At 36.4% G+C, this 13225-nt stretch overlaps 2 protein-coding genes across 2 annotated transcripts; both read left to right on the top strand.

Annotated features, from left to right (window-relative positions):
• Positions 1-377: 377 nt before the first annotated feature.
• On the top strand, positions 378-3625 carry Cbr-nhr-258 (the record flags this gene model as incomplete). Its single annotated transcript, XM_002634342.1, has 9 exons — positions 378-463; positions 1202-1353; positions 1421-1565; positions 1617-1746; positions 1794-1922; positions 1971-2244; positions 2289-2386; positions 2435-2500; positions 3527-3625. Coding segments are annotated over 9 exons (1179 nt in total), but the record flags the coding sequence as incomplete, so codon positions are not given.
• Positions 3626-9434: 5809 nt separating this feature from the next.
• CBG26450 lies at positions 9435-10998 on the top strand (the record flags this gene model as incomplete). The annotated part of the gene is made up of 3 exons (XM_045235928.1): positions 9435-9470; positions 9591-9614; positions 10831-10998. 3 exons carry the CDS (start codon positions 9435-9437, stop codon positions 10996-10998), a joined length of 228 nt encoding a protein of 75 aa, XP_045100026.1.
• Between the last annotated feature and the right edge of the window lie 2227 nt (positions 10999-13225).

Below are 13225 nucleotides of genomic sequence, written 5' to 3'. Positions count from 1 at the left end.
AATCTATCATTTCTTCATTTAGAAGATAACCTCCCAGAATCGGAAACAAATCGACCTCTTCTACTGGGTTCTCTTGTACCTTTCCTTTGATCGAACAACGTCATTGATAACCCTATTTTTTTTTTTCATTCCTCCATAGTTCAAAGCGTCATCAGCAGCACTATTTTGGGTGTTTTCTCGTCTATTAAAGAAGGATTTTCTTAAAGAAATAGTGACGAAAAGAGAAAAACAGAGAGCTCGAGCAAGAGAGAGTATCCATGGAAACTAGAAGAGGAAACAGACGTTAATCTGAATGGAAGAAAGATAAGGGAGGAGGAGGGAGAGGAAGGTGTGCTCATTCCAAAATCATTGAGAGCATTGGTCGCTGGTTCTGTGAGATGTCGTCTCCGGAGAGCCATTTTTTGATTTGTCGAGTATGTGACGATTCGAATGGTCAACCGCATTATGGAACTATTTGTTGTCCGTAAGTTTCTGGAGAATTCGAAATTAAAATTGTGCATATCATCCGGGCTAAAGTTTATACAAATATAATGTAAACTTTGAGTAAAGCATGTTACTGGGCTCAAATTTTGAGTGCGAAAATTCAAATAATTCATCAGTAATCTGGCCTAGTTTCAAATTATTTTATTAGCCGAGGTACCGCTTGTCAAAATTGTTTTATCTCATGAAAATCAAAATGGTGTGCAAGAAACATCTTTGGCTTCTAGGCATCGAGCTCAAAATGCCTAGACTTGAGGAATCGCTTTGAAAAATTCAGTAGCTTTGAATCAAACCTCAAATTATATTTCTAGCAATTTTCGTGCTTCCAAGACACATGTCTGAAGATATACCGTTTTTATAAGTTATTGTGCGCCACTCTGTAATGTTTCAAAACTTTTGGCGGTACCGTATTGACGCCCAGTCATTAAAGCCTTCTTGATTCTTCTGAAAATTCAAACTGTAGCATTTGGAAATTGTCTTTTTCATTTTTTATTTTAAAAATGATGTTGTCCTATAGCGATTACATGCTCATCTTTTCGTGTGTTGTTTATACTCTGATCATATGATATTAGAAAAAATAAATTGTATTGCAAAACGAAAGTATCATAGTTTCCATGTCTAGAAATTGTAACACAGCTGGGCCTATATCTGATTTTTTTTTTGATGTGATAACGATAAGAAATCAAAAGGATAGAATTAAAATTTCAAGTTGAGTTTCCAGAAGTTGCAAAGGATTCTTCCGTCGTGTCTACATGTCAGAAAAGAAGTTCGAATGCTATCGTGGTAACATGTGTGTCATCGAGAAGGGAACCCGTAATATATGCAGAGCATGTCGGTACAAAAAGTGCCTTCAAGTTGGAATGAACGTCAAAGGTATCCTCCGTTCGATCACAAGACACATCGTTTCTAATCACAACAATCCCATGTTTATATGCTTCAGATATCCGCGGAAAGTACAATTCGACCAGCACAGATTACGAAAGATCGAGCTCCTCCGCGGAAAGTACTCCAAAGAGCTCAAAGGATACCGAGTTGGGTGTGTCCGAGGCGATGGAAATGGCACAGGTTTATATGAATTTAGAGAAGTGAGAATTCTGAAAATGGAAATAAAAACGGATGATGAATCAAATTTTTAGGTATTGTGAGAACAATTATTGTGAATCTAACATGTGTCGAGATGAGGAAAATTTACTGATAGACCGAATGCTGAACAGTAATGTTCTGGAATTGATCCAGAAGACGTCACCACAGTGTCCACGATTTAAAGTTAGTAGTTCTTGTCTTCTCGAAAATGATTACGGTACAATTTTCAGAGAGATTGGAAACCTCTGGAAATTTTGAATCTTGAGAACTTTTGCCGGAGTTGGTCAAGGTCTATCGTGCACTTTTTAGATTTTGCAACTAGATTTCCAGTTTTTAATCAACTATCGACAAGTGATAAGGTGGTACTTTGAAAAAACCCAATAGAAAAATATACAATTTGTTTTCAGCGTGCCTGGTTTATTAGTCGCCTTGCTCCGTGTTCCTTCCTCACAATGGCTTATCAAACACGAGTGGAAATGTGCGAAGGCCTTCTTTTCGGCTGCTCCAATGTCTATCCGTTGAAATCGGATCGTTGGACTTCTGTAGAAAATGAGCATTTGAGAGGATTATTCTCTTCAATCACTGAAACTATGTTCTCGTTTGTAATCTACCCGATGATGAATCTCAAAATCACAGATCTCCATTATTCACTTCTCAAAGCATGCGTTTTCTTCTCAACAGGTGATTTTTTTCAGAAGATTTTATTATTGCTCAGTTTTTTCCAGGTATCGTGGTAACATCTGTATCTGATAAAGGAATGGAATTAATGAGAAATGAGTACGCGAAGCATAAGAATGCACTATTGAAGTTATTGATGAATGGAGTATGTACTCGGTTGTTATGGATAATAATTGGATTCTGATTTTTGCAGGTGGAAAATTTCAGTGAGCAAACGGACATTCTATTCCAAATCCAGGACGTACAAAACACTTTGGAGGTGATTTCTAGAAAAGTAATTGGTGGAAAATAGGATTACGGTAGAAAAACAATCTTTGAACACCTGCTCTCCAAATAGAACTTTTCCCCCAATCCACATAAATCCTTATCCTCTTTGGATCATCAATCAGATGAAAGAAGATATTATCTTTCATATGATTTCAACGGAGAGACACATCATAGGGAATAATATAAGAGGGTTTTGACCATGAAGAATTTTTTCACAGCTTTTCGAATGATTGAAAACATGAAAAATCTTCTTTGAGATAAGATGAAAAATATGATACGGATAATCAGAAACGGTTTTGCAACCGCAAAAGTATTTTCTAAATCTAAAAAATTACCGGAAAATGGACGAAAATCGAGAAAAAATAATTAAATTAAAAAGTATTTCCTAACTACGGCAGTTAGGCCGTGGCCGCGGCCGGCAGATTTTCTCTTCCATAGCTCCGGGTTTTGCACACCACCATAATAGTCCTCTGCAAAATATGTTCATACACCCTCGTTTTCCTAAATCGGCTTCTGACGACTTCTTGTTCCGACCAGATAAAAAACAACCAAAGAACACCGTCATAATTCTGAAAATTTCCTATCAACCCTAAATAGACTCAAGTCGCCCACTCTTATCCTGATATATAATAAATCAATATACTCTCAAAAAATAAATATGAAACAAATAACTTTCTCAAAACTTTGTTCAAATAAGCCTCTCGAAGGATTGAACTTGTGGGACGAGTATTAAATAAAATCTTCAATTCGGGGGTACAAAATACTTGAAAAAAGGCTTAGTTTTGTACCCCCGAATCGTGAATTTTGTACCTCTAAATCACTTTGTACCCCGTTGTACCCCCGAATTGTTGTACCCTCTGAATTATGTGCCGCCACTACCGCACGATGGCATACATAAAAGATAGCCGTAAGCAGAGTGAACACTTAGAATTGTAAACCGTTACGTCAGGATGCATACCCTAACTCCAAAAACTCCAAATCTCCTTCCCATCCCTTTTTAAAGTTAAAATTTTTGCAGAGAATATCCGCCCACTTTGATCAGGAAATCCAATATTTCCATTTTTTGGGACTTCCCATCGTAAACAAGAATCTACTCGTCGAATGCCACATTAATAAAGTTAGCTGATAAATGGTTAATATTTTTTGTAAAGTTTCGAAAATAAAGATTCTGGATCATCGAATTAACAAGCAACATAATTCAGAGGGTACAACAAAAACGGGCTGGCTGCTGATTTGGCAAGTACCGAATCTTCTTTAATAGAAGCTCACCAAACCGTCAGCTTTAAGCTCAATTATCTCGATTCCTTTGAAAGATATCAAAAAGTAGTAAATTAATAAAATGTTACCGATATTATGATAAATGTTTTATGAGTTCATACGGTATATCATACCCTTTTGATGTCTTCTACAAGGACCCAGATAAAGTTGGTTCTCAGGTGAAAGTTAGGGGTGGCCTTCTTTTAGAGTGTTTACGGTTATCGAATACAGAACCCGACATCATATTATCAATACCTATGAATACTATTCAAAGTTATTATCGTTATCATGTTGTCGCAAATCTCTGACCAGCTGCACTTGACTATCTCTCTGCCTCTCTTTGTGTTCCTTTGTTTCAAGTGCTCAAGAGTCTCTGGATATCACATACCAATGTTTTCAATGTGTTCTCTTTTTGTTTTTCTTTGTTCTTTGTACATGATTTTAAACTTTAGAATTGGAGTCATTGATTCCTTACGGCATTTGACTTTACTTTCACAAACCGACCTCCCGACTTCTATTTTTGTGTCGTTAGAACCCAACAAAATTTCAATTACGAACCCATTTGCATATTCTTTCATTAATTGTGGAAGAAGAAAGTAGGCAAACAGACTCCAGAACCACCGCCACCCTCTCCCAAATTTGAATATTCCGAAACGAAAGTTGGCACGGTGTCGAGTTACAGCCACTTGGTGACCATTCAGAGAGTGTGCACGTTGGAGAGACGCAGAGAAGGCGTTCAGTTGAAGCACCATTTCAGAACTCGACACTTCTTTATTTTGACTTTACGATTCAGGAAAACGGAGACAAATTTGGTGTGGTAACTTTTGCAATGAGTTCTCTTCCTTGACGATTAGCTTTTGAAGTTCTAGGCAGCTTTTAGAATTCGAATAAGCTCCGAAATACTATAACGAGGGATTTCACCATTTCAATCATTTTAAACTACCCGTAGCTGCCTGTATTCCTCAAACATTGTCCCTTTTGTCCACAGTAAAATATCTCGTAGAAGGGCACCCACATAGTCCAGCTTGAACTCAATTATCTCGATTACTATGCAAGATATAAAACATGAATTAACTAAAAAAACACTTCTGACATTATGATAAACAATTTATCAGTTGACAACTTTTTTAATTGCTTTAACAGGAACCGAGATAAATTGGCCCAAAGTTAAAGATATGGGGCCCTTCTACTACATGTCTTACGGTAACATTTTTTATCAAGTTTGATTTAATTCAATCGGATGTTCTTTGGGGATTTTTTGGCTATGTGTAGCTTTTCCAGGACTAGAACTTTTAGGAACATTTGAATGCAGGTTACAGAAAAATATTAGTATATTATGACCTTCTAAAGGGTGAAAATAGGGAACTATCTGAACCAGGTGGCGTTGATCATCCTTCCAGCGTCCAGTTTCCTAATGCCATGTCTTTTCCTTTTGTCTAGTTTATTTTTTGATCTACAGTACCATTTTTCTTATCAATCCATTAATCCATTTATCTATCCATCTATCTATCAAATCTGCTCCTCCCTTACAGAAACAGTACTTTCTCATCTCCGCCTACACTTTATATCCATGATTCCATTTTTTTCCCTTGTTTCTCTAAATATCCATCTCTCATCCGATCTTTTTCTTTGGGTAGACTCAGGCTTTTGTATACATATTTTGCGATTACATTTTTTTTGCCCCATGTTGACTGGAGAGAGATGCACTGTTTGACAAGAAAAGAGCAACAAGAGAGAGCTCGTCTCGATCTGCTGCTGCTCCTCCTCCTACAGAAGAAAGATTCTTTGTTTTTTTGTGCTTGCTTCTACTTCTTATTTGAGGTGTCTCCTTTGTGAAATGCAACTTTTTTCGCATTTACCTTCTTCGAGGCGAGAGAGAAAGAGTAAGCGGAAAACGACGCGCGCGCATTTTCTCGAGACTGTGAATTTGATACTCTGTGAAAAAGTGAGGAAGAGGATTTTGGATTTTGCAATATTTCAATATTTCTATGCAATTTTTTAAACTTCTAAGTTTTATGATCTTCTGATCTGTCCCGGAAAGACACATTGATTTTGTGAACCTGTGTGTTGAATTACCGTAAACCCACTAATAGAGCGCTTCCTCAATTTTCAAATTTAAGCCCGCTCTGTCCCTGTAAAAGATATCAAAATTCTGTGAACTAACAAAATGTTGGTAATTTTATCAAAAGCTTGATTTTGCATTGAAACACTGAAAGTCTGAAAAAACATAAAAATGCATTTTTAAAGACAATAGTTCTTATTTCTTTAGGGCCGAAATAGACGAAAAAAGCCAAGAATTCTTGAGCGTTTTTTGAAAAGTTCTCTGTTTTTGCTTTTATTTGAAAACCCAAGCTGAGTTGATACTTTTTTGTGACCATTATTCACTTGGGTGATTATCAGCTTTCTGGTGTTTTGTGTATACCATGGATCTTTAGAAACTTAGAATTTCTATGAGATTTCCACAATCTCTTTATTGTTCGATTGCCGGATCTGTTTTTAAAAAAATACGGTAGAGCCTGTTATAGAAAGGCCCTACACTGTCTAATTTGAGCTCAATTATCTTTGCTCCTATTCAAGATATAAATATGTGTCAGCTAATAAAATGTTTGTGTTATTATGATAAACAATTTATTAGGCCCAAAACTTGCGTGTATCTTTGACAGGATCCGATAAAAATTAGCTCAAAGTTAAATGTTGAGGGCGTTTTCTATTACAGGTTTCACGGTTTGTTCCCTGATGCTCTATTTAAGGCTCCTACCACCTATTTGAGAATGCCCAAATTAGTAAAACCCTATGTCCCTTCTTCTATTCCTTTCATCACACTTCTCTCTAAAAACCATCGGACCCTATCGTCCGCACTTTCCCTCACCCTTTTCTTCCTCGTTTTCTTTCTCAAAATAAATTGTACAAACTTTATAATCAAGCCGTTGATTCATCGTTGTTCTTCTCCTTCTCATTTGACTCCCGCCTCATCCCCACTTCTCCGTTCGTCCATAAATTATCTCCTCACCCAATTGGTCCTTTACAAGTGTCCATCGGCTTCTCCCTTCTTCTTCTTATTCTTATTCTTCGTTCATCTGATTTTATCTCAATGACAATTGGCCGAAGACGAAGGAGCACACACCAACTTCCGCAGAGGGCAAATACTTTTGAGGTCCCTTGAGCAATTGACCAATTTCCATCCCCCAACACTCTCTGTCTATTATTAGTTTTGATAATCGGAGGAATAAGGACCCTCGAACTAAAAGATTGCACAAATAGGACTACTGTATCTCTCCCTCCAATTTTTTTTTTGGGTTTTTTTTGTTTCAAAGGACCGCCTGATGCGTCAATATAGAAAGAAAAAAGGTCAAAAAAGAAGTGAAAGGTTCCCACGATGATGCATAGCTATTTGAGATGGATGGCATCGAATGAAAAAAGAAAGCAACGCAAAGAAACACTATTTTTTGCGATTGCCAGTTTGAATTGGCCGCTTTTGACTAATTCATTTGTTTAGTAGTGGTTTGTGGAATTGTGATGAAATTTTGGATTTAATTCCGGGTAACGTAGCTTTTAAGACTCCTGATACGGTTGGATTGCTTGGGAGTCTGATCTTTCTAATTTTAGTGCAATTTATTTCCATTTTTGAAATTTCGAAAAAATTGGTACTAGACTAGGACCAAGTCGTCAACTTTGAACCCATATTTTTTTTTCTTTTCCTAGACTATGACCTAGATTTTCTTTTTTTTCTATCCCACGAACTAACTTTTGCTACAGTATTCCAAATCCAGGGAACGTGGTTTTCGCCATAGTTTTCCTATCATCTTCCGGCTCAATTATCTTCCTATAAGAGATTTAAAAAATCTGTCAACCGATAAAATATTGGTGATATTATGATAAATAATTTATCAGTTGACAAAGTTTTGTTAGCTCTCATAGGAACTGAGATAATTGAGCTCAAAGTGCGCTAATAGAGTGGGCTTTTATTTGAGAAAATACAGTAATCATGAAACTAGGAAACAAGAAGTTAGAATACGGTAGCTTTACTCTGTTACTTGATTTTATAATTCTCATTGGAGATGGGTTTAGTTCTCAGGAACTTTTGTGTCCATCCCAGAGTTGGAAACCAATGAATGATGTTTCTAAATCCATCTCAACTGCTGACCATCAATTATGTACCTCTTTGAGTCTCACTCCGGTTGTCATTTTTCATCGTCTTCTTCTTGTTCTTCTCCTGTTTTTCTCTCTGATTTCATATATATTTTCCATGTTCTATTTACTCTGTTCCTCTTCGTCAATCTATCATGTTACAAGTCATGAAACCCGAGATGGGCATTGCTTGTGATCAGCCAAATTTACTCATTTTCGCGACATGGGCAAATTTGGACAATTCATGAAAAAATTACATGAGGTGGCGGATACCTGAATGGCAAACACCATCTGAGCTAACAAACAGTATGCAGAATACAAACTGTTTCATCCCGTTCTCTCTGCGTCTCTCAATCTCTATGTGTGCCCGTCAAGAGCCATCTAAAGCCACCTGCATACAGAAGCCGCCATTTGTCTGGTGTTTCTCCTCTTCTCTATACTATTTCCCTCTAGCTCTTCTCTTCAGAGACCGTTCAATATAATCGCCCCCTCTGCCTGATGATTCCTTTTCTTTCTCGTTCCGCGCTCACACGTTTATTACTGCTTTTGAGGTTAACTTTTGATTACTACTTTTTCTGTTTGTTGGCTCATACTCATGGTCAATTGATGGTTTTATGGGTACACCTGGCAGATTGATCGTAAATCATTATGTTCCTAGATCAATCATGATTAGCACTCGGAGAGATCCAGTGTCCCTCTCTCTATCACTATTCTCTATTGTTAGAATGTCTCAAAGCTTTGTCGAACAACTTTGTATTTTCTTTTCTGCTTGATGCGTTGAAATTATTGTTTATTAGTAAGGTATTTTTTCGAGATCAAAATTTTTTCTTATCAGTAAAAATACAATATTTTGGTTTAATTTATTGTAAATTTCTTGTTGTAATTCTTTTTCTGCGTTCGGGGTTTTGATGAGCCCCCATACTCTCACTTTGAGCTCACTTACCTCATTTCTTCTGGAAGATATAGAAAGGTGATTAACTGACAAAATGTAGCTGATATTATGATAAACATTTTATCAGTTGACTACCTTTTTATATCTTTCCAAAGAAACGAGATAATTGAGCTCACGGTGCGTGTGTGCTCCATGAAAATTGGGAAACTTCACATCGTTCCAACTGATTCTTCCGTTATTCTTTTTCTAGTTTAAAATCGCGTTGACAGCTCATTAAGATCATTTTGATCCAATTGTCCTCTTTTTGGAGTCAAAGTGCTCTCCTTCCCTTTTGTGTCAGGAAGCAACACACCTCTAATTACTTTCTTATTATTCTTTTTTGGGCTCTCTCTTCGAAAACCACTTACCGTTTGTCACCTCCTTCTTCTCCTTCTTCTTACCCTTCTTTTTTCGACTTCTTCTTCCTCCGAAAGTGTTGACACAGGTCCTTCTCCTCTTTCCGCGGTGCCCTTCTAATTTGATTCTCTTTTCTCAAAATACGTCTGATTAACACATCGTACATTTCGCTTCGAAAGTTTCTCGGAAGAAGTGTTGTTGTGTTGTCAAAATGAAGGCAAAAAGAATTAGAGGAGTAGAAAGAAGGCATCAGATGAAGACGAAGAGGAAGAGGTCCGAATTCGGATGGGTGAGAGGGGTTTAAGAAAGGAAATGGAGAAGAAAAAGAAGGTTTGTGGAAGATGAGAGTAAGGTGACAATGGTTTTTAATTTTCTTGGGGACTTTGGGAGAAAGGTGCTGCCTTTTTAGCTCTTTGGGCTGAAACTTGATCAAGCGTTCTTTTCTTTTTTGAATTCTATTCAAAGTACCATATTCCCTCAATTAAAAACTAACCCAACCCGTCATCTTTAAGCTCAATCATCTCAATTCTTGTAAGAATTTTTCCTGTAAAAAGATCGTGTTAATTGACAAAATACTTCTGGTATTATGCTAAACAATTTATTAGTTGACATAACTTTGATATATTTTGTAGGAATCGAGATAATAAAGATCAAAGATGGGCGACGTTCCATTAGAGTGGTACAGTCTTTAAACACCCTCAAACCGTTTAAATTTAAGTGATTGTTCCTTGCTATTAACGAAATTAAAAATTAGAATTGTCAACTGATTTTTGAATGTTACCATTTTAATATTCCGACATACTTCATTCGAGAATTTATAAGAAATTAACAAGTCAGTCCGATCCGGAATCAAAAATCCTGAAGTGGATGTCATGAAATTGTTAGGATTACAGTATCGACTGTTATTTTGAAAAACGAGCAACTGTTCCAACCTTAATTTAACAAGCCAGATCAGTCAGAAGTTTTCTTTTTTTTCTATTTGGGCAGAAAATTTGAAAAAAAAAAATTCAAAACTGACCATCGTGTATTAACTATAAGCAACCGTGTCGAAAAGTGATCAACCTACGAAATGCTTATCATAGTATCACTAACATTTTATTAGTTCACCAATTTTCAATATCTATCACAGGAACTGAAAAAAACTGGCTCAAAGTTGAAATTCAAAGGTAAGAGCTCTATTAGAGTGTTTATCTAGATCATATTTCGGTGTTTCAAAAAGTCAAAGGCTAGTTATGATTCAACCTTAAAACAACCAAAAACTTCTTAGCACGATCCCTGGTCTGAAAACTTTTCTACCCGATCTGCCGCTCATTTTCAAGAGTCAGACTTCGAACAATTCAAAAATGTGAAGAGATGGAGTGTAAAAAGCAGAAAAGCAAACAAAACAGGAAACTAAACCGTTTTCTGTCTCTACCCCTACCAGACATTTTTGCGTTACTTTTTTCCACATATTTCTCAGTTGCTTTTTCGTTGTCGTCGGATGAGATGATGGATGTGCAAACTTCTCCTTCTTCTCTTGACCAAATTGGATTATATTATGCGTACTGGCATACTTGACCAAGAGCAAAAAAATAGTTGAAGGAGAAAAAAGTTGTTAGAGGAGACCCAAAAAAATGTTGTTGTGTTGTTGTGGTGGGTGCAATAAATAGTTGGATGCTTGGGATGGTGGTGGTGTCGTGTGTGAAAAAGCAAGAAGAAGAAGGAAAAGCAGAATAAGAATAAGAAGAAAAAAAGGAAGAAAAAAGGAAGAGGAGCCGAAAAGATATGCGACTGAGATTGTCGCCGGAGGAGCAAGCGAGAAAAGAGCAATGAGATGAGGGTCCCCCCATACTTTTTGGTGGTGTGGGAGCCTTTTTCATTTCAATTGTCTCTAGAGACTCTTTCATTCATTTGCACCTTTTCTTTTTTTCTCTTTTTTTAAGTTGAAAAGTCAGCACATTCCATCTGTGACTTCTTCTTGTTCTTATTCAATCCCTACTGTTTTTGACCATCTGTCGCCGTTTGGCACGTCTTCTTTATACTATTCATTCATTTAGGTCCACCCCAGTCTCCTTCCCATTCTCCTTGCTTTCTTGTCTCTCCCGCCACCACATTAGCCTTTTCTCTCTTTTTTGATTGCATTCGTGTGGTGAGAGCTTGAGGGTGGTAGTACTTATTCCAAAACAAGAAGAAGACGTTTATGAGATTGTTTCTTGAGTTTCCAGAGATCCAATTCTCATATCGACGAGTCGTTGACAACTCAACTTTATTGCCTTTCCACCACCACCACTTTTCTTGTTTCTTTTTTTTCGATTCCGATTAGGCGACGCTTATGTTGAGAATCTAAATCATCCGATTTTTTAGTCTTGCGTTTGTTAGGTGAATATTTTGAAATTCCTGAGTTTTCTAAAAATTTCCTTAAGCTTTCAGCTCAAGATTTTCCTTCATTGCCAAGTTTTGTACTGTAGATTTTTTGGAAAATATTTCTGTAGAGGAACATTTTTTCCATTTCAATAAAAACCTTTTTTCAGTAATTTATATTGCTGTAAAACCTGTGATAGAAGGGTCCCTAACGTTCAAATTTTATCCAGTTTTTCTCGATTCCTGGCAAAGACATTTAAAAGTTGTCAACTGATAAATTGTTTATCAGAATGTCAGAAGTGTTTTTTTTTTCAGTTAATACATGTTTTACATCTTGCATAGTAATTGAGATAATTGAGCTCCTTTTTTAATTGAGCTCAATTATCTCGGTTCCTATGAGAGATATCAAAAATGAATCATAAATATTTTATCAGTTGACAGTTTTTTGATATCTCTCATAGGAACCGAGATAATCAAGTTCAGAGTGTTTTTTTCTAACTTTCCACCGTTATTCATATTTTTAGAACAATCAATCACAGACCATTTCCATAATTTCCATGTATTTTTTTTTCTATTCCACCCCTTCCATCCGTTTCAAAATACAATTAGTCATAGGTGAAAAATCCGTACACATTATTATGAAATATATATCTAATCCTGAAAACCAGTTTTTCAAAAATAACCGAAGAACCAAAATTAGGATCCTTCTTCTTTCCATCAATTCTATTCAATTCAATTAAACCTCTTCTCCAGTGTTCTTTTCTCTTATTGCACCTGTTCTACCAATTATTCCCTTATTCCTTTCCTCTCTTTTTTGATCCAATTTTAGTTATTGGATGAGAGTAGAAGAGAGTTGAAGCATTGGGCTGGTGTCGCAACGACAGTTAATCAGGTTATGATGTGTTCGGTCTTCCGGTGCTAATGACTAGTTACCGAACACACACTTTTCACTCAAATATCACAACAAATCCGATTGAAAAATGTCCCCCCGTCCGACTGACCGTCGCCTGTGTTCCCTATTTCATTTCCAAATGTCCTTTGATACCTAAAAAATCCACTCCTTTGGAAAATTGGAAAATCTGAATAAGTAACCTTCATCGAGTCTCTGGTTTCGAAATTGTTTCATAACAAATTTGTTTTTTTTCATTCATGTCATTTGTTTTATGTTTTGAAAACATACGCTTTTTATCGTTTGTTTTTTGGAGGTTACAAAAGTGGACCCTGGGAAATTAGTTAGGATTCAAATTTTTTAGAATACGGTGTCCCCAGTTTTTTTCAAATCTTTTTCTCCTGAAAACTCACAAATACCTAAATTTTTTACATTCCTTTTAGAGGGACTCCGACCAAAATTTTTCTCTGTGCCTTTTTTTGCATTTAAATGTTTCAAAAATTATGTACTTTCCTAATATTATTGTGAAAAAATTCGAACAAAATTCGAAATCCCTGAAAGACGCCGTTGCAAGCGAAGAAATTTCGAAAAGAAAAGATTGCGAATAGGGACAAGGTACTGACTTTTAAACCTTTTGTAAAAAATAAAAATTTTCGAATCTAAGCCAAGGGTCCTGCCGCAGACGCTCATCAGTGATTCAAGAGCAATATACTAGGGTTGATAGAGGTTGCAGAAAAGCAGGCTCCGTCGCCATATTTGAACTAATTTTATAATGTCATTTAGGGATATCCTAGCCAGAAAGTCTTTACGGAAAA

This window comes from Caenorhabditis briggsae (genome assembly GCF_000004555.2).
Source record: "Caenorhabditis briggsae complete genome, chrIV, whole genome shotgun sequence".
NCBI classification, from domain to species: domain Eukaryota; kingdom Metazoa; phylum Nematoda; class Chromadorea; order Rhabditida; family Rhabditidae; genus Caenorhabditis; species Caenorhabditis briggsae.
This window is presented reverse-complemented; position numbering and strand designations above follow the sequence as displayed.